Source organism: Artemia sp. Qi Xiang Cuo, chromosome 13, assembly GCF_049724085.1.
Source record: "Artemia sp. Qi Xiang Cuo chromosome 13, ASM4972408v1, whole genome shotgun sequence".
Taxonomy (NCBI): domain Eukaryota; kingdom Metazoa; phylum Arthropoda; class Branchiopoda; order Anostraca; family Artemiidae; genus Artemia; species Artemia sp. Qi Xiang Cuo.
Window position 1 is genome coordinate 62,595,664 of NC_142806.1, and position 19,641 is coordinate 62,615,304.

At 35.9% G+C, this 19,641-nt stretch overlaps 1 protein-coding gene across 1 annotated transcript in view; it reads left to right on the forward strand.

Moving 5' to 3' along the window:
* Positions 1-7,944: 7,944 nt before the first annotated feature.
* LOC148945529 (coiled-coil domain-containing protein 39-like) overlaps positions 7,945-19,641 on the forward strand; it is a 107,237-nt gene continuing 95,540 nt past the window's right edge. Inside the window, exons 1-3 of the mRNA XM_089099258.1 lie at positions 7,945-8,132; positions 11,010-11,180; positions 17,558-17,812. Of these exons, the coding sequence (XP_088955384.1) occupies positions 7,983-8,132; positions 11,010-11,180; positions 17,558-17,812 (576 nt within the window). The 5' untranslated portion in view covers positions 7,945-7,982. The remainder of the gene's footprint in view (positions 8,133-11,009; positions 11,181-17,557; positions 17,813-19,641) is intronic.

The following is a 19,641-nucleotide window of genomic DNA, read 5'->3' on the forward strand; positions in this document are numbered from 1 at the left end:
TGTGTGCCAAAGCAATTTTGCATCTATCACAGAGTATGTATTTTAACCTTATAATTGGATAATTATAATAGACTTCCTATGTTTTCTTCCCATACAGAACCCTTCCCATAAGTTATAAACCCCCCTTTATAAGTTATGCCCAAGGGCATAACTTAAAACGCCTACCCACGGGCCCTGATGGGCTGTGTCTACACCGGAGATTTTTTTTTATCAGAACTTTGATCTATCTTAACAAAATGTCTATCTCAAAATTTTTATCTGATGCATTTAGGGCTTGGAGGAGGGGGGCTAGTTACCCTCCAATCTCTTTTGACTTTTAAAAAGTGAACAAGAACTTTCAATTTTGAGTCAAATGAGCCCTATCTAAAGTTTATACGAGCATCCCTTCCATGAGAAATAATGGGAAGGATTCGGAAAATCCTTAAATTACAACCCTTGCCCTGAGGGCTGTGGGGGAGTTGTCATCCTCAAAGACCTATTTCCAGAACTTAAAACTACGTTTAATTAAATCGCTGTCTCAAAATTTTGATTGAATGTGTTTGGGGAAAAGGTGGGCGTGAGAGGGGGGTTAGTTGCCCTCAAATCACTTTCGACTATTAAAAAGGGCACTAGCTCTTTGAATTTCCAATCGAATGAGCCTTTTTTGAAGTTTCTACGACACCGCCTTCTATAAAAACCTTATATGCCCCCATCGTATAACTTAAAACCCTTGCCTTGAGGGTTGTGGGGGAGTGTCCCCTCCCCTGGATCCGCCACTGTCTTATACTCTCTGTTTCTTTCCTTGTTAGGGAGGAGAGCAGATGCCTAATAGGTGTGTGTTAATACCAAAACATTTTAACTCTCATTGGACCTTCAGGTATAAACAGAATTAGTTCAAAGGGAGTGGTGGGGAAAAGGGCATGTGGAGGGGGGTTATTTGCCCTTCGATCAATTTTGACTCTTAAGAGCTGGATTAGAACTTCCAATTTCCAATCAAATAAGCCCTATCTGGAGTTTATACGAGAATCCCTTCCTGCCCCCGGGCCCTGGGGGGTTTTGTCGACGCCAGAGTTTTGTTACTTAACCTTTTAACTATTTTTAACAAAATGGTATTTTTAACCCTTGCATATAAAGCAGCTCTGGGGGAAAAGTAATAAAAAATATTGAAGCTATACAAGATTTATTCATTTATTTATGTTTGCACCGGTTATGTTTACGTTTGTAAGATAGTTAATTTTAATTTCTGTTCGTTTGGGGTTTTGTTTATTTCTTAACAGTAATTTCTGGTCTTTTTGAGTTTTCACTATAATAGGAATTAATTTCTGCTGGTCCTGAGTTCAATATGGCTCTTTACTCTTCTTAGAAAACTTATTTTAATGTAAGGTTTTTTTTAAATTAATAATAATAAAACATTGAAGCCTTATGGCCTTTGCTATAGACAGCTTAATTTATATGCCTTTGAAAAATCAAACCTGATTTGTTCACGTAACAATGAATGGATCTTGCTAGGTTATTCCATTTGTTGATGCAGAAAAAACAGCATCGTTTTAATTAGACCATTTTTCGGATTTTTTTGTGCCACAATAACTTAGAATTCATCGCAAAGTATGTATTTTAACCTTATTTTAAGTATGGCTGTAATTTTAAGCATTTTATAATAGATTTACCATGTGTTTTTCCCATACAAAACTTTAACTTATAAAAGTCTTTGGAGTGGGGGCAGCGTAGTGGGCATAAAGAAGAAAACTTTAGCGTAGACAGTAGAAGAGGGGGAGGGTGAGCGTCGAGACGCATCTAATACGGGGCGGAACTTCACTTATCTCCTCCGTTCCCAATTTAGGAGATTAGAGAGACTCTTTGGTCTGTAGAATGTTGAACCGCTTGAGTTGAGGAAGACGTTAAAATAATCAAAAATTCTTCATATTCTTAGTTATTGCAGGATTGCTTTCATAGATTGTGGAATGGTGTGCCCCCTGGCCCATGAGTTTGGTGAGCCTCAACTCATAATATGCAATTTTGATTAATTGTTCCGTGTTATGTGCATATATTATTCTATATATGTTATTTTGAGTTATACTTTTATCGCATTGCGTTCATTTTTAAGCCTTGAGATAAAAACTGAAACCTTAGCGTAAACAGTGGTGGGGGGAAGTCTCCCCCCTCACATGCATAATTGAGCAGCCACAGAGAAAGTAATACAAATGAAAATAATCAGTCTTTTGAAAATGTCTTTTTTTCAAAATACATGAAAACATTAGTACAAAGGAACCTGCAGTGCTATCATTGACATTTCCGTTGATTTTTTGTTCCCGTTAATTTCAAATGTAAAATTTAGAATGTCGTCGAGCGTGATTAGTCGGCCCTTCCCTGAATAACTAACATTTGGAAAACTCATCCCCTGGGAAATTCCTCCCCCCTCCAAGAACATTTTGTGATCAATTAATGTGATCAAACAGGCCCTATTTTCTTCATAAGACAACCTTATATGTCACTGTAATTTTTTTTGCCTTAGGAATATTTTGAACTAAAATAGCTATTCCAAATTTCATTTTGTCTATTTGAAGAAAAAAGGTGTAAGGGGGGGTGCCCTCTCAATACTTTGGTACGTGACTCTTAAAAGGGTGCGTGAGAGCTAGTCAAATGAGCTGTTTTTTGAAAATGAGGAGTTCTTAGAAGAAGGCCCAATAGTTTTGGCTGTGCAAAACCTTCCAGTTGGTGGCCCTGTTTTTACTGATCTTATTGCGAAACTAAAAACAAATAAAACGTCGAAACCTTATTGCCTTTATGGCAATAAGGAAATCCTTTTATATGGAGGCAAAATCTAAAACAGAAAAAATTCTTTTAGTATCTAGAAAGAATTATATAATCGTTGCAGGATATAGAGCTATCCTCCCATTTGTACTGCAAATGGGAGAAAATTAGGAGGCCGGGTTGAATGCTAAGGGGTAGGCGGGTGGAGCTGGCTGTGCACAAAAAAATGAGGAGTTTTTAGAAAAAGACCCAATAAAACATTAAAGTCTTATGGTCTTTATGACCTTCGGTTTTCTATTGTCAAAGACTTAGTAAAAACATTAGACTTAGTAAAAACTTAGAAAACATTAATTAATAAAAAAAACAAACTAAAATAGCTTTATAAAAGAGGTAACCATTAACAAGCAGTTTGTAGAGCTATCCTCCCATTTGCGCAACAAATGGGAAGACGGGGTCGGGTTTAGTGCAAAGGGGTGGGCGGACCGGACTGGCTGTGCAAAGGTTTCTAGCTAGTGGTCCTATTTTTACTGATCTTTTTTCACAACTAAAAAAACAATAAAATATCGAAACCTATCTATTAATATATAAACCTCTCATAAATTTTCTATATGGAAATCAACTACGCTAAACACAACCACCTAAATTACATCACCATCGACGATTAAAAAGTACTATATCGATTTCAAAATCCAGTTAACTAATCCTGATTTTAAATTCAAATGACAACGCATTTTACCAAAACCTTTATGCCCCATAACATAACTTTAAACCTTTGTCTGGAGAGGTTATGGGGCGTGTCCCCCACAAAAATATATTTTCTCTCTGGAAATCAACTATGCTGAACGAACTGGTAATCTCAAAATTGTGATTGGATGTGTTTGGGGGAATGATTAGCGTGGGGGGGGGGATAGTTGCCCTCCAATTACTTTCGACTATTAAAAAGGGCATTATCCCTTTGAATTTCCAATCGAATGAGCCTTTTTTGAAGTTTCTACGACAACACCTTCTATAAAAACCTTATAAGTCCCCAGGGCATAACTTAAAACCCATGCCCTGAGAGTTGTGGGGGAGTGTCCTCCTCAAAAACATATTTTCTATCTGAAAATCAACTACGCTGAACAAAATGGCCCAAATAAAATAACTTTCGACTATTAAAAAGGGCACTAGCCCTTTGAATTTCTAATCGAATGAGCCTTTTTTTAAGTTTCTACGACAACACCTTCTATAAAAACCTTATATGCCCCCAGGGCTTAACTTAAAACCCCTGCCCTGAGGGTTGTGGAGGATTATCCTCCTCAAAAATAAATTTTCTATCTGGAAATCAACTATGCTGAACGAAATGGCAATCTTGAAATTTTGATTGGATCTGTTTGGGGGAATGATTAGCGTGGGGGGGCTAGTTGCCCTCCAATCACTTTCGACTATTAAAAAGGGCACTATCACTTTGAATTTCCAATCGAATGAGCCTTTTTTGAAGTTTCTACGACAACGCCTTCTATAAAAACCTTATAAGCCCCCTGGGCATAACGTAAAACCCTTGCCCTGAGGGTTTTGGGGGATTGTCCTCCTCAAAAACATATTTTCTATCTGGAAATCAACTACGCTGAACAAAATGGCTATCTAAAAATTTTATTTAATGTGTTTGGGGGAATGATGGGCGCGGGGGGGGGGGCTAGTTGCCCTACAATCACTTTCGACTATTAAAAACGGCACTATCCTTTTGAATTTCCAATAGAATGAGCCTTTTTTGAAGTTTCTATGACAACGCCTTCTATAAAAAACTTATATGCCCCTAGGGCATAACTTTAAACACGTGCCATTAGGGTTGTGGGGGATTGTCCTCGTCAAAAACATCTTTTCTATCTGAAAATCAACTACGCTGAACAAAATGGCTATCTCAAAATTTTGATTGGATGTGTTTGGGGGAATGATGGGCGTGGGGGGGCTAGTTCCCCTCCAATTACCTTCGACTATTAAAAAGGGCACTATCCCTTTGAATTTCCAATCGAATGAGCCTTTTTGAAGTTTCTACGACAACGCCTTCTATAAAAACCTTATATGCCCCCAGGGCATATCTTAAAATCCTTGCCCTTAAGGTTTTGGGGGAGTATCCTCCTCAAAAACATATTTTCTATCAGTAAATCAACTATGCTGAACAAAATGGCTATCTCAAAATTTTGATTGGATGTGTTTGGGGAAATGATGGGCGTGGGAGGGGGGGGGGGGCTAGTTGCACTCCAAACACTTTCGACTATTAAAAATGACACTAGCCCTTTAATTTCCAATCGAATGAGCCTGTTTTGAATTTTCTAACACATCGCCATCTATAAAAATCGAATATACCCCCAGGGTATAACTTAAAACCCTTTCCGTGGCGGTGTTGGGGGAGTGTTATCCTCAAAAATATATTTTCTATCTGGAAATCAACTACACTGAACAAAATGGCTATCTCAAAATTTTGATTGGATGTGTTTGAGGGAATAATTAGCGTGAGGGGGGGGGGGCTAGTTGCCCTCCAATTACTTTCGACTATTAAAAAGGGCACTAGCTCTTTGAATTTCCAATCGAATGAGTCTTTTTTGTAGTTTCTACGACAACGCCATCTATAAAAACCTTATATGCACACAGGGCATAACTTAAAGCCCTTGCCCTGAGGGTTGTGGGGGAGTGTCCTCCTCAAAAATATATTTTCTATCCGGAAATCAACTACGCTGAACAAAATGGCTATCTCAAAATTTTGATTGGATGTGTTTGGGGAAATGATGGGCGTGGGGGGGGGGGACTAGTTGCACTCCAATCACTTTTGACTAATAAAAAGGGCACTAGTCTTTTAATTTACAATTGAATGAGCCTGTTTTGAAGTTTCTACGACTACGCTTTCTATAAAAACCTTATAAGCCCCCAGGGCGGAACTTAAACCCCTTGCCCTGAGGGTTGTGGGGGAGTGTCCTCCTCAATATATATTTTCTATCTGGAAATGAACTGCGCTGAACAAAATGGCTATATCAAAATTTTTAATGGAGGTTTTGGGGGGACAAATGGGCGTGGGGGGGGCGAGGTGACCTCCAATCACTTTTGACTATTTGAAAGGACACTAGCTTTTTGAATTTCCAATCGAATGAGCCTTTTTTGAAGTTTCTACGACAACGCCTTCTGTAAAAACCTTATATGCCCCCAGGGTATAACTTAAAATTCTTGCCCTGAGGGTTGTGGGGGAGTGTCCTCCTTAAAAATATATTTTCTATCTGGAAATCAAACACGCTGAACAAAATGGCTATCTCAAAATTTTGATTGGATGTGTTGGGGAAAATTATGGGCGTGGGGGGGGGGGGCTAGTTACACTCCAATCACTTTCGACTATTAAAAAGGGCACTAGCCCTTTAATTTCCAATCGACTGAGCCTGTTTTGAAGTTTCTACGACAACGCCTTCTAGAAAAACCTTATATGCCCCCAGGGCATAACTTAAACCCTTGCCCTGAGGGTTGTGGGGGAGCGTCCTCCTCAAAAATATATTTTCTATCTGGAAATCAACTAGCCTACACTTAACAAAATGGCTATCTTAAAATTTTGATTGGACTTGTTTGGGGGAATGATGGGCATGGGGGAGGGGGGGGGCTAGTTGCCCTCCAATCATTTTTGACTATTAAAATGGGCACTAGAACTCTCGATTTCCAATCAAATGAGCCTCCTTTGTAGTTTCTACGACGACCCCTTCCGTATGAAGTGCCTCTGGGAAAAATAAATAAATAAATAAATAATAATGATTAAACATTGAAGCCGTATGGCCTTTACTATAGGCAACGCTACAGCTTTGCCTCTGATACTTAAAAGCTTTAACTTGAAGAGCAAAGTATTGATGAAGGGTATCCTCCCTCATATAAGGAATAATTTCTGTTCGTCAATGTTTCTCATTAATTTCAATTGAAAAAAAATAGTTTTTTTTTAAAAACTATTTAACAACAAAAACTATTTAAAACTATGTTATAAACTATATAACAAATTTAATTGTTTTTCAGTTTGCAGGCCATAAGTACCTTTGTAAAATTTTTAGTTGACAACCTGGCCCGCGGATGAGAAAGAATGCTTGAACTTAGGTTTTGCGCGCATTGAGTCTGAAGAATTTTTAATTCTCAGCAAAAATAAAAATAACTTTAAATGATAGATTTATAATAATAATGGCGAAAACATGCTAACATAAATAAAATATAATCCACAAAAGGTGATGATAATAGAACTGAACCGGAGTATGCCACCCGTCAGTATAAAGCTTAACGTGAGAAAAAGTTGACTATCCGAATCCAATAAGAGAGTCATACTTACTCCCGCCATTTATCCGTGAAGCCATTTAAACATTGGCCACTCAATTACTTGGACTATCTGTCTTGGCGTTTTCTTTCTACAATTTAACCATGTCCTGATGCCTACTGCAAAATACTTGATTTTCAATTGTGGCAAATGTTTAAATGGCTGCACGGATAAATGGCGGGAGTAAGTATGAAAACTAAACTCTTTCTGTGATTATATATATATTTTTATTTCATTACACTGTTTTTCGACTCATTTATGTGTGGATTATTGGGTTAGATAAAGTTTATTTACTTGAAAAGCCTTTGTGAGCCTTTATTTGAAAAGCCTTTGTGAAAAGCCTTTGTAAGCCTTTTTTGTCAGAAGGGGCAGAGAAGAATGAACTGATCTCAGAACTTCGACATTGGCTTGCTTTTTCAGCCTTTTAAGGTTTGTTTTTTTTTTGCAAAGGGATGGATAGAATAGGGAATTTTTACTTTAAAAAGGATATACGCACTGGAAGCACAAAACTAGGGAATCTTTTTCAAAAATAAAGTTTTGCATTTTGCATCTTCAACGTCACTGATCTCTTGGCCATTTTGAGCATATGAGGATTCCAAAAGATTGCCAAAACTGCCATAACTACAACGGCAACTACAGATTTTTTTTTTTTTAATGGTTGGTGGGTGTAGAAAATGTTGTACGAAAGAGTAACGACAAAGGGTGAAAAGCAAACTTTTATTGCTACAAAAGTGTAACAATTTCAGGAAATTTTGCATCATTGCATTTAAATTAAGGCTTCATTGGAGGAGGGGGTGCATATACCCGAGCTAAGTAGTTCTAAAGTGAAAATATATTGTCATGAACTAAAGTGCCGAATATTCAATATTCTCATTTTTAGGAGGAAGAGAAACATATTGAGAGCATTCAAGATTCAATTGAAGCCCTAAATGTAGCAAAATCTAAAATGGTTTCACAACTGTCGGATCTTGACTCAAGGACAAAGCAAGTTTCTTTGGAAATTTCTTGTGCAAAAAAGTCAAAAGAAAGAATTGCAAAAGAAATTAAAAAAGTTGGTCCAATGAACGAGTCGCTAGAAGAAGCAATATATAAAGCGGTAAGTTAAGGTCACTCTCATGAATTATGGTTGTATCTTACACTTCTGAGCCTCTGGATAATTTCCGAAAATGACTAAATATAATTCCCAAAATAATTGGATAATTACAGATAATAATTACCAAAATATTTGGATAATTACCAAAAATAAATACCAAAAAAAGTACGACACTGTATGCTCACTTGCAATTTTATCCCGTGTTTTATATTTCCCTATTGATCCTCCCTCTTAGACCAGCTAGCAAAAAAAAAATTAATTATCTCAGCCATGGGAAAATTCGGATTCAACCTTTAGGTGGGATAACAACATTATTGGTAAACGTTGCTGGTATTACAAATTTCTCGAAACTTTAATGTATTTTTTTTCCATTTTTTATATCTAACTTTCCTCATAAGTAGATTCGTCGTATACAAAATTCTACTATCTATAAATTGTTGTCGTACCGAAAATTCGGTTGAATTTTAATCCGAACTAAACATGAAAACCCCCATGTTTCCAAAACGGACCTTGTTCGGTCCGTTCTAAGAAACTTTACGGTTTTTTCTTGAGTGTTCATGAGCCTGCTACTATAATTTTCTATGTTCTGGCTAAGTGACATTGGTAAGTAGCCTATACCTTTCTTTATACTATATTAACTATAATGCATGTGCGGTTTTGAAAACTTTTTGGCGCAAGATAAATTAGTTTAAATGTTCTGGAGGTTTAAAAAAGTCTGACTAAAGCATGAACTGCAAAGACGTAGTTTTTGGCAATATTCTTGGTTCCAACAACAATCTTGATATGTGAGTAGTTGTTGCTATTTGCAATTATAAAATATTTGAAACTCCTGCTAAGGGAGCTTAACCATTGCGTCCTGTGGATCACTGTTGCTGTCACTGTCACTGTCACTGTTAGATACAGTTCTACTAATGATAACGTCTTACTGCAGCACCAAGTGCTCTGAGACTAAAGTACATGCCCCCTACCAAGATGCTCCCTGCCCCCTACCAAGAACTTTCAGTTTCAGTCTGCTACACAATTTTAGTCAAACTTCAAAAGAAACTTATAGCCATTAAACCAAAGACACAGTCGGCGCTTTGCTCGGAAACTAGCTGTTGTTATATGTATAACATAGTAGGTTTGGTAAATCTTTGGTAAATATTTGGTAAATGGTAAATTTTTTTTGCAGATTTTTGCAGCATCTTTTAAAATTAACTGGTAAAAAAAAATTAGCTCGAAAAAACAAAAATCAATCTGTCTTGTAAATAGTATTCTCGGAGTTTTATTGATTCTTTTGGAGGGAGGAGGACACAGCAAAAGAATTAAAAGAGTTATAGATATAGGCCTTTCCTTTGTACATCTTTCTGTAGTTGTTTCAATTATATATTTTATTAATTATATTAATTATGTAATCAGTCGCTCAATTATAGTCTAAAATTTTGCTTGATTTTGTTGTCATCTTCAATGTTAGTTTCTCTTGAATATGAAGTTTCTTAGCTCTTGCATTAAATAGTTAATTGTTTTAATTAAATTAATTGTCTTGCAGATAAGATTGGAGCTAATATACCAGTTATATACAACAATAGAATTAAAAGATTTGAGACACATAGCTTAGGAATTATATTTTCTGGGCAGGACTTATTTTACCTTGTCTTCTTTCGTTCTGGGGAATTAAATTACATTGAGAATAAATCCTATTATGGTTGGATCTTAGCGCATAGTTTAGTGGATACAACAGTTTTAATCATTTTTTTATCCAAAACATATGAGTGAAAAAGTAAAGTAAAGTAAAGTAAGCAACTACTTGAAATCCATATTGTTTGACAAATATTATAATCATTATAAATATTATAATCATTATTATCTTAATAACAACTTAATGGCGAATGTATATGCTAATAAAGATTCTTTATTCAAGCAAAATAAGCCAATAAGAAAGCTTTATTAGCGCCTATTTCAAATGGTTCGACGGCATACAACTTGGTTCAACATATATAACAGGTATAGAGAGGTTTCTCATAGAAATAACAGTTGCCAAAAAATATAAATTATTTCACAAACATCAATTTTAATTTATCGTAATACAAAATATAGTGGGAATGGGAAATGTCCTTATTAATCTACGTTCGGTACATAAACAAGCAAGAAAATTATTCCAATTCCTGTCACAAAGACTCATTGGGATGTAACATAGGGCAACACGCTAGTTCGAAGTGACTGGATGTCACCTTACTCTATTTTTGCGTTTTTCTTCATTAAGTTGAAAAATTTATTGTGACTTTATTTATATTACTTATGACTTTATTTGTGACTTAATTATTCATTGTGAATCATTCATAAATTATTATTATAAAAATAATTTATTATTATTCATTATTTTTTATTATTTATTGAGAATAATAAAAATTGTTTATGAATCAATTATTTATTATAAATCCTTTTAAATTATTATCATAAAAATAATCCATTAATAATGATTAATTTTTTTTTATTATTTATTAATAAAAATAAAAATTATGACAAAAGTATACAACTAGGCTCATGTTAAATCAAATTGGAATGCCACTGACTGTCTGGCCAAATTCCTCTTGATTTCACAACATACCCTAATTCAAAGCTTATATTTGATTGCCTAACTTGGAAGATAAAAGGAGGGAATATTTGACCATTTCTTAATTACTATGATTAACTTTTTTCCAACTTCACACAAGAAAATTCGAAAGAATAGTGGAATGCAACTAGCATGTTTTACAGTTACTAGCTTTTTCCAGGTGTGTTTATTAAGTTCTACAGGAAATTGGTCTACATTATTGTTGCAATTTTTTAAATTTAATTTTGAAAGGAAATATTAGTTTAAAGTTGAGAGATTTGATATAAATTACTGGCTATTCTTTGTAGTCGTTTGAACTTCTAATTGCGACGCAAAGTCTTGAACGGCTGATGGAGACAGATGCTGAATCTAGTGAGAAAAATGAACAGTGGAGGGTAAGAATTGACTCTCTAAATGAAGATATCAAACAAAAGAAACGAATTCTTCTTATATTGAGACAGGAACTATTAACAAGTCAGGTAAGTTTTTTCTTTTCCCCTTTTTCTTTCCTTTTTTTATCCTTTGCTTTGCCTTGTTTTTCCTTTCTTTAAAGGAAAAAAACTATCCTTCCTGTTGGGGTTCCAACCCCTGTTTCTTTTCCTTTCAGAAAAATGACCTAGTTTTCGTTTTCTTAATTACATTTGCTTATAGTATAATTTCAATAGACAGGTTAAATTCCGTTACTAAGCGATAGTGGTTTTGCAATAGGTAAGCTGTGAACCAAGTTTATTTTTTACTTCCTGGTTTGAGAGTCATTGAAAGATAAATCTAAGAGTTAGAATTGGGTTTGAATGGGGATGTAGCTGATTGGATGGGCCAAGCGGAGGTCCACCCATATGAACAGTTGTGTAAAGATTATTATTATTTTTTTAGTCTGTGTTTTGACTCCGATTGGGGAAGGATATTTCTATTGTTATATGTGACCCTTTTGGAAGAATATAAGTAAGGTATTTTCTACAAACTGTGTACTATTTGCCGTAACCCAGGCAGGGTAGAAATAGAGCTACGAGGTACCTTCATTATTATAATAACAGGGAGGGTTGTTACCTCCGAGGAGACAGTTAAGAGATTTTTTAGCCGTAATCCAAAGTGGGTACATTTGGATATAGAAAGTGGCCCTTTGACCACCTGACCTCATTATCATACCCTGGGACACGGTGTACTGTAAATCGGGTAGCACCAAACCCGATATTTGCAGAACCGTTGGGGTAAGAGCGGGAATCTCACTAACATTTGGGCCGATAAGGGGTTCTCCCCTTCGAGTAAGTGGCAAAGTAACCCTTGAGTTCCCTTTTTGCATCAATAAGTCGTAAACCCTGTACTTACACCACAATAAGTGGTGTCAGTGGTAACTAGCACTACAAACATTGGTGGCAGCAAGAACAGGAATTATGAACAGCGTTGATAATAAAAGAATTCCGAGTTTTTAAAGAGACAAGTAATTTAGCCTACAAAAGTAGCCTATTTTGGTTACAGAGGCTATATATAAAAAATCGCAAAGAGAATTATTTTATCTGAGCTGTGCCTAGTTGGATAATAATATGTAACAAAATTTAAGAATCAATAGATCACGCCAATTATTAATTTGTAAGACAAGGTAGGCTGCGCTGCCCACGTAGGACCCACGTAGAATCGGCAAATTAAAAGGAAACAATTTTTCGCATGAGACCGGAAGTACATGGATAAAAGAATTTTCATTTAGACTGAAGAGGTAACATAAGTTAATGAAATTTGGAATTATGTCGGATAGAGATAATGTTAATTCAAGAGCTAAAAGGGCGAGTGAGGCCCATAGAAAAAAAAGAAAGAGAGATAAAGAAGAAAGGGACAAAGAGATGAAACAACGTATATTAAATTTCACTAAGAAAGAGAGGATAGCCAGAGAGGTGGACGAAAGAAAGCACCTAGAATATATGAAAAAATTACAGGATGAGAGAGATCAAAATTAAAAGGATAGTCAATACAATGAAGTAATTCATCAGGAAATTATTGAAAAACTTTAAAAATATGGGAAATAAGCAGAAATACTTCAACAAGCCATAAATTCACCAATTTAAACAGATACACAAGAAAGAGAGAAAGATAGACAATACAGAAATAAAGATAGAAAAGAAAACGAGAAAGAGAGGGTGGACAGAGAACAACAGGAAAAGGCTGATAGGATAGCTAGAGAACGAAAGAATGAGGCTGATAGAAAAGCCAGAGAGGAAAAAGAGGAAGAAGATAGGAAACAAAGAGAGAAAGATAAAAGAGAAAAAGAGGAAGAAAGACAGGCCCGTAGGGAGGCCGATAAAAATATTACCAGGATGTCGCAAAAACAATTGGCAGACTAATGAAAACTCGTTGGGGAGCAAGTTACTTCCAGGGTTTCAAATAGCCATAATAATTTATCTAAGAATCACTTACGAGAAAACAAAAATTAACAAACAGTAAACACTTTTACAAGAAAATATACAATTCCGGTAGTTATGGAAGAAGGCGTATTACTCCTTAAATCCAATTTGAAGGCAGTGCCATCCTATCGGAAAAAAGAAATGCTTGATAGTCAAAATGATGATAATCTGGTATGATGATGATTTCTCGGAGGCTTTTTCTAAAAATTGCCATACTAAAGAAAAGAAAGTAACCTATAAAAGATTGAATTGGGCTATAGCACATAATCAAGGAAATATTGACGAGTTTGTGAAATCACATAAAATAGAAGGAAAATTAAACGGAAAATTGACCGAAATGGTAATTGACCGAAATTTCTCAGGGAGTGAGCAAACTTTTGTGCGAATGGACCTAATTAAACAGACGGAAATAGACCATAAAAATAATATTACAACATTATATTATTATGGAGATAAGAACCAATGCCTGTCTGCTTGGGTAAGAATAGAAATTGCAAGGAACGACGGTACGGTCCAGAGAAAAACGATAAAAGTAGGCTTAGTACCTACTCTAGCAGTGAATGTTTTAGTAGGAGGAGACTTTGGAGATACCGGAAATCGGAAATCCAAATTCCCAGAACATGGAAAACTTGAGAATACTTTTAACGAGTGTGAGACGCCGAAAAATGTTTTCCAGAATGAAACGCTGATTGAACCAGAGAAAAAGGAGACGAAATTTATTGTGCGCGAACTTTCCTCGGAAAGTTCGAGATATTTTGGTAGAATATGAAAAGCCAAATGTCGGAGTTCAATTCCCATTTGATAACGAAATATTTGTTTCTGCGGTAAAAATAAAGAAGACTAAAAGAGAGAAAAGAGATATTTAATGAAGCTACAATGAAGTAATGCAATTAAAGATAGTGGATACTGGAGTCCAAATTAGATATAACGGTGATTTTTTATTTTGCGCGAATGACAGAATTGAGAAAAGTAGAGACGAAAAGAGGAATACAAAGAAAAGACAAAATTTGGAGATTCAGCCTGCAGTGGCGAAAAAACAAAAAAATGTTGGATGGGCTGTGCCTTGAAAACATAGATAATAAGGGGGACAAAGAGGTCAAAGACCCATGGGGAATAAAAGAAGATGGTTACAAAGTAGAGATGAATGACCTACAACGGGTTGGGGGAAAGTTGGGAGATATGGAATTCTGAGTTGGATTGGAAAGATTTGGAAAGGAATATGCTATTAGTCTCATCACCTTAAATGAGGGTTTGTTTCGCCATGAAGGGGAAGACTCCCCGGGGGAAACTCCCCTTCAAAGCATCATAAGAAACAGTCCCTTATCTTAATTCAAAACTGGTGGATAAGTTGTGATCCCTTTACCGAGATTTTGCCTTTCTGATCTGGAAACCTTGGGGGATACTCTCTCCCAGTCACTTCATACTTCACCCAAACCTTTGTCCAGTAACCCTAATCATAGTTGTTATTCTTCATGGGAACCGACAAATTGTATTCAGTGAGAGATGTATCTAATTTTCATCTTCAACTAGCAGCAACGCATATTCTGCATTTAATTATCCCAGGGGAGGGAACCCAGAAAAAAGGCGATTCATGGTTCGCGAAAAATGTTACTTCATTTCTAGTACCCTTATCGTTTTCACAGGCCTTTGCATTTTCGGCCTTAGATTATTTGAAATTATGCCAAGGGGCAATTTACTTTTTGATGGAGATGTAGAGTTGTTTTCACATATGGAAATTAAGAGGCTAGTGCAGCCAATTTTTCATGACGGCTGGCATCATCACAGGCGCCAGAAACTGATTTTCTGCTCCTCTCAAATGCAAATTCGTGAAAGCGAGAAATTTTTTTTGTCTTGATTGTGCTGCGCACAATCACTATCTACGAATCTTGAAGATTTCAACTTTCAAAATTTAGTGCGGATGCTATGCAATTTAGACCATGGTGGTCCTACAGTAGGGACGTGTCGAGGACGACCGATCCAAAGCCAAGCGGTGGAAGAGAGAAGGCAAATGGATTTTGGAAGGTTGAAGTTATGTGTTTATGTTTTCAAGGGTGAACCAAGGTAGCATGTGGGTGGTCATTTATCTTACGGGGGGAGTTGTTCAGGTTCCACTCCTGTTTATTTTCCTTTCATATAAATGACCTCTATTCGTTTTTTTAATTACATTTGCGTATAGTATAATTTCAAACGACAGGTTAAATTCCGTTACTAATCGATAGTGGTTTTGCAATATGTAAGCTTTGAACAAAGTTTATTTTTGTACTTCCTGGTTTGGGAGTCATTGAAAGATAAATCTAAGAGTTAGAATTGGGTTTGAATGGGGATGTAGCTGATTGGATGGGCCAAGCGGAGGTCCACCCATATGAACAGTTGTGTAAAGATTATTATTATTTTTTTTAGTCTGTGTTTTGACCCCGATTGGGGAAGGATATTTCTATTGTTATATGTGACCCTTTTGGAAGAATACAAGTAAGGTATTTTCTACAAACTGTGTACTATTTTCCGTAACCCAGGCAGGGTAGGAATAGAGCTGCAAGGTACCATCATTATTATATTGACAGGGAGGTTTGTTACCTCTAAGTAGAGAGTTAAGAGATTTTCTAGCCGTAACCCAAGGCGGGTACATTTGGCTTTAGAAAGTGGCTATTTGACCACTCGATCGCGTTATCATACCCTGGGACAGGGTGTACTGTAAATAGGGTTGTACCAAACCCGATATTTGCAGAACCGTTGGGGTAAGAGCGGGAATCTCACTAACATTTGGGCCAATAAGGGGTTCTCCCCTTCGAGTAAGTGGCATAGCAACCTTTTTGCGCCATTTTTCCATCAATAAGTGGTGACACCCGTACTTACACCCTAATAAGTGGTGCCAGCGGTAGCTAGCACTACGAGCACTTCCTATATTTCCTTTCCATCTTTTTCTGTTTTTTTTGTGAATTTTAAGGTAATCCCACAAACAATTTTGATATCATACCTGAAAATTCCAGGTTAATATCAATTTGTGCCATCATTAATTTTATTCATTAGTTAATTAACTAGGAACAAATTATTAATTGTAAACTTTAAAATAAAAGTTCAAAATGTGTACAAAGTTCAAAAAGTTCAAGTGACCGTCATCAGTAGTAAAACTGGTTTTTACTACTAGTAAAAAACTAAAACTGAGTTTTACTACTAATGACGCTCACTGTATATAAAAACAATAATAATTATTAATAAATTTTTATTAAAAGCTATGATTGTCTATTTAATTTCTGTTAGTTTTGGGTTTCGTTTATTCTTTAATTGTAATTTCTGGTTGTTTTGAGTTTGAATATTGACAAGTGTTTGTATCTACTGATCTTTCTTTCTTTTTCGGACAGTTTTTTTTTAAATTAATATATAAAAATAGTCCACCTCGGAGACATTTTATTAACTTCAGAGTTTTCAGGGATGGATACAGAACTAATGTATTCGAGGGAGCCTCGATAAATTTTGGAACTTCCTTTTTTACCTTACTGAGTCCTCGAATTACTGCATTGACCAATCCTCTGGGGGGGGGGATACATGCACCAATAACCTCTCCTTGACTTTGCCATTTACTATTTTGCTCATATATAAATTTATTTAGTCCATTCTTAGAGATTAGGGTAAATTTTAATCAGTAACTTATAATACGTCGTTAAATGACAATAAGTTAATCAATAAACAGATTAATCAACAAATTAAAATGACTAAAATAAAAATTTAGTCAATAGATTAATTTAGTCAATAAATTAAATTCGCTATGCATGACTGAGCGAAGTAACGAAGAACGAACAATTCTGTAAAAGACAGTCCAGTGATTCCAGAAAAAGCGAGAAAAAAGTTAAAGCAGATCCCATTACTTGTAACGGTGCATCGAGGATTCCGTTTTCCTGCAGGAAATTATACATTGGCAGAACCCGTAAATAGCTGTGAGAAAGACTACACGAGCTTTCAATAGACAAATCCCCCAGTCCAAAAGTGAAAAAGATGATATTGGAATCTATGTGAGTCCTCCGCACTTTTTTTCAATACCCAGATCACTTAATTATTTTTCATGAGGTAATCTTTTTGTCAATAATAAATGGTTACCAAAATCCCAAGGGTAGCAATCAAAATAACGAAATACATGCATAAAATGCATGTCCTGTTTATGGTAACTTAACAAAAGAAATATAGTAAGCTTATAACTCAATTTAACTTGTTATCTAGAGGAGCATTTTTACCCTGGTAAGCCACAAGATTGTTCGACAGTCTAGTAGATGGGCTCTTGATTTTCCAAAGGAAAAGCTTACGTATGGAAAATGATAAGATAGAGATGAAAAAGAAACAAGTTACAAACTTTGTGGGGTAAACACGTTATAACAAAAGGGGGTGTTAAGTTTTGTGCTCTTGTATTTCAGTAAAGCTTTATATTTTATGCAATATTATTTTAATAGAGTTTAATGATAACTTTTAATTAGGCACATGTCATGCATCAGCTTCGTATGTATGAAAATGAACAGCGCTCCTGCAAAACAATCATGGAGGAGGAAGAAAGGCTGAGATCGCAAGATGCTGCTTTAAAATCACAAATAAAAGAACAGGATAAGGATATTTATAAAAAGCAGCTTGAAATTGGTCTTTTGAAGCTGCACATCCAACATAAGCAAAGGCTATTGACTGCAAAGTCCAAGCGTGTTTTGAATATAGAGCAAAGGAAAAGGAATCTAGAAGAGGTGAGTTTTGAATGTTTATATTGTAGCTGCTATGTAAAGGATACGACAAGAGGTTAAGAGTTGCTGTTAAGGGTTGAAGGGTACAATAAAAGGCTGCAAAATCAGCTTGAAACAGGTCTGTCGAAGCTAACTTCAAACACAAGCAAAAGCTTCTAACTGCAAAGTGTAAATGTGTTTTAAATATAGAGTAGGTTAATTTAGTAGGGATAGATCTTGAATATTTATTCATACCCGAGCATTTCAATGGACATAGCAGGAGGTTAGGGGCTATTGTAAGGGCCTGTAAAAGGGGTACAGTAAAAGGCTTTAAATGTAGTTTGAAAATTGTCTATTGAAGCTAGATATCAATTACGAACAACAAATTTTTATTCTAAGTCAAAATACAATTTAAAAAATGGAGCAAATGAAGAGGAATTCGGAGGGGAGGGTTAAGTTTCAAATGTTTATTGCATTGCTACAATGTAAGGGATTGTAGTAAATTTAAAAATGATATAAACATTATCAGTACCATTAGCATTATCAGTCTCTAACTAACAATGTAATTTGTATTAGCTCAAATAGCCAAAAGGCTTAAGAATTACACCCCCGAGCAAGCCATGCCCCCGCAGCGCCGCCGGACCATGAAATGTGAATTATATAATATGTTGATTTTTACATGCAGGATTTTCGATTGGTAAATGATGGAATGTTTGATCCTTGGGTGTGTCTGAAAAGCCTAAGTGTAGTAAGATGAAATTTTGGGAATATCGAGGGGTTTGTTGAGCAAAATCAAAAGAAACTATCTGTATCCAAGTTATCAAAAAGGCGTATCTGTAATGTCTTAGGAACGGGTAAGTTTATCTACTTGAAACTTTCAGGATCACTATTACTGCAACTGCTACTGTGACTGCAACTGCGACTACTTGCGACTGCAACCAAGACAACTTGTAACAGGAACTACTTGCAACTGTGACTACGAGTACTGGTGACAGAGACTACTCGCAACTATGACTGCTATTGTTTGCGACTGTGACTACTTTTACTTGTGAGTGCTTTCAATAAATTTGTAAAGGGGATATCTAACAAAATCGAAAACATTCTATATGCATGCTGGATGTCAAAAGCACCTATCAGCAATAACATAGGTACGGTTGAGGCTTTTTTTCTGAAACTTTCAGGGTATGTTCAAGGGGATGCCCGAATATGATCGGAGATCAGCCGGTCTATCCCCAACTTTCCCTATTTAGATGCCTCTCCAGAGCACTGATCAAAGTTATGAAAAAATAATTCTGTTCAAAATAGTCAAAGGGTGTAAAAACTATGCCTCTGATATTCCAAGTCCCTCAGAGCCCCTGGGGCAAGGATTTTAACTATACTATTTGCCTATTGTCAAAAAGTTCGTGTAAGGAACTGCAAGTAAAGAGCGACCCGGCTCAATAGTAACCAAAACTCTAAAAAACTAAATTTTGATACCAGTAGGCACGTCAAAAGAATCGGATTTTTATGCTGATTTCAAATATTTCATCACGTTTGGTCTTACCCATCAAAAGTTACGAGCCTGAAAAAATGTGTGTTATTTTGGAAAAAAGGTGTAAACTCCCCCTAAAACTGATAGAAGCTTACTGAAAATCAAACCATCATATTCAGCGTATAAGAGAACCCTACTATAGAGGTTTCAAGCTCCTATCTGCAAAAATGTGGAATTTTGCATTTTTTGCCAGAAGAAAGATCACGGATATTTTTTCCAGGGGTGATCGTATCGATCCAGTGGTAATAAAATATTGAGAGAATGCTCATTCGAACGGAAATTAAAAGCTCTAGTGCCCTTTTTAAGTGACCAAAAACATTGA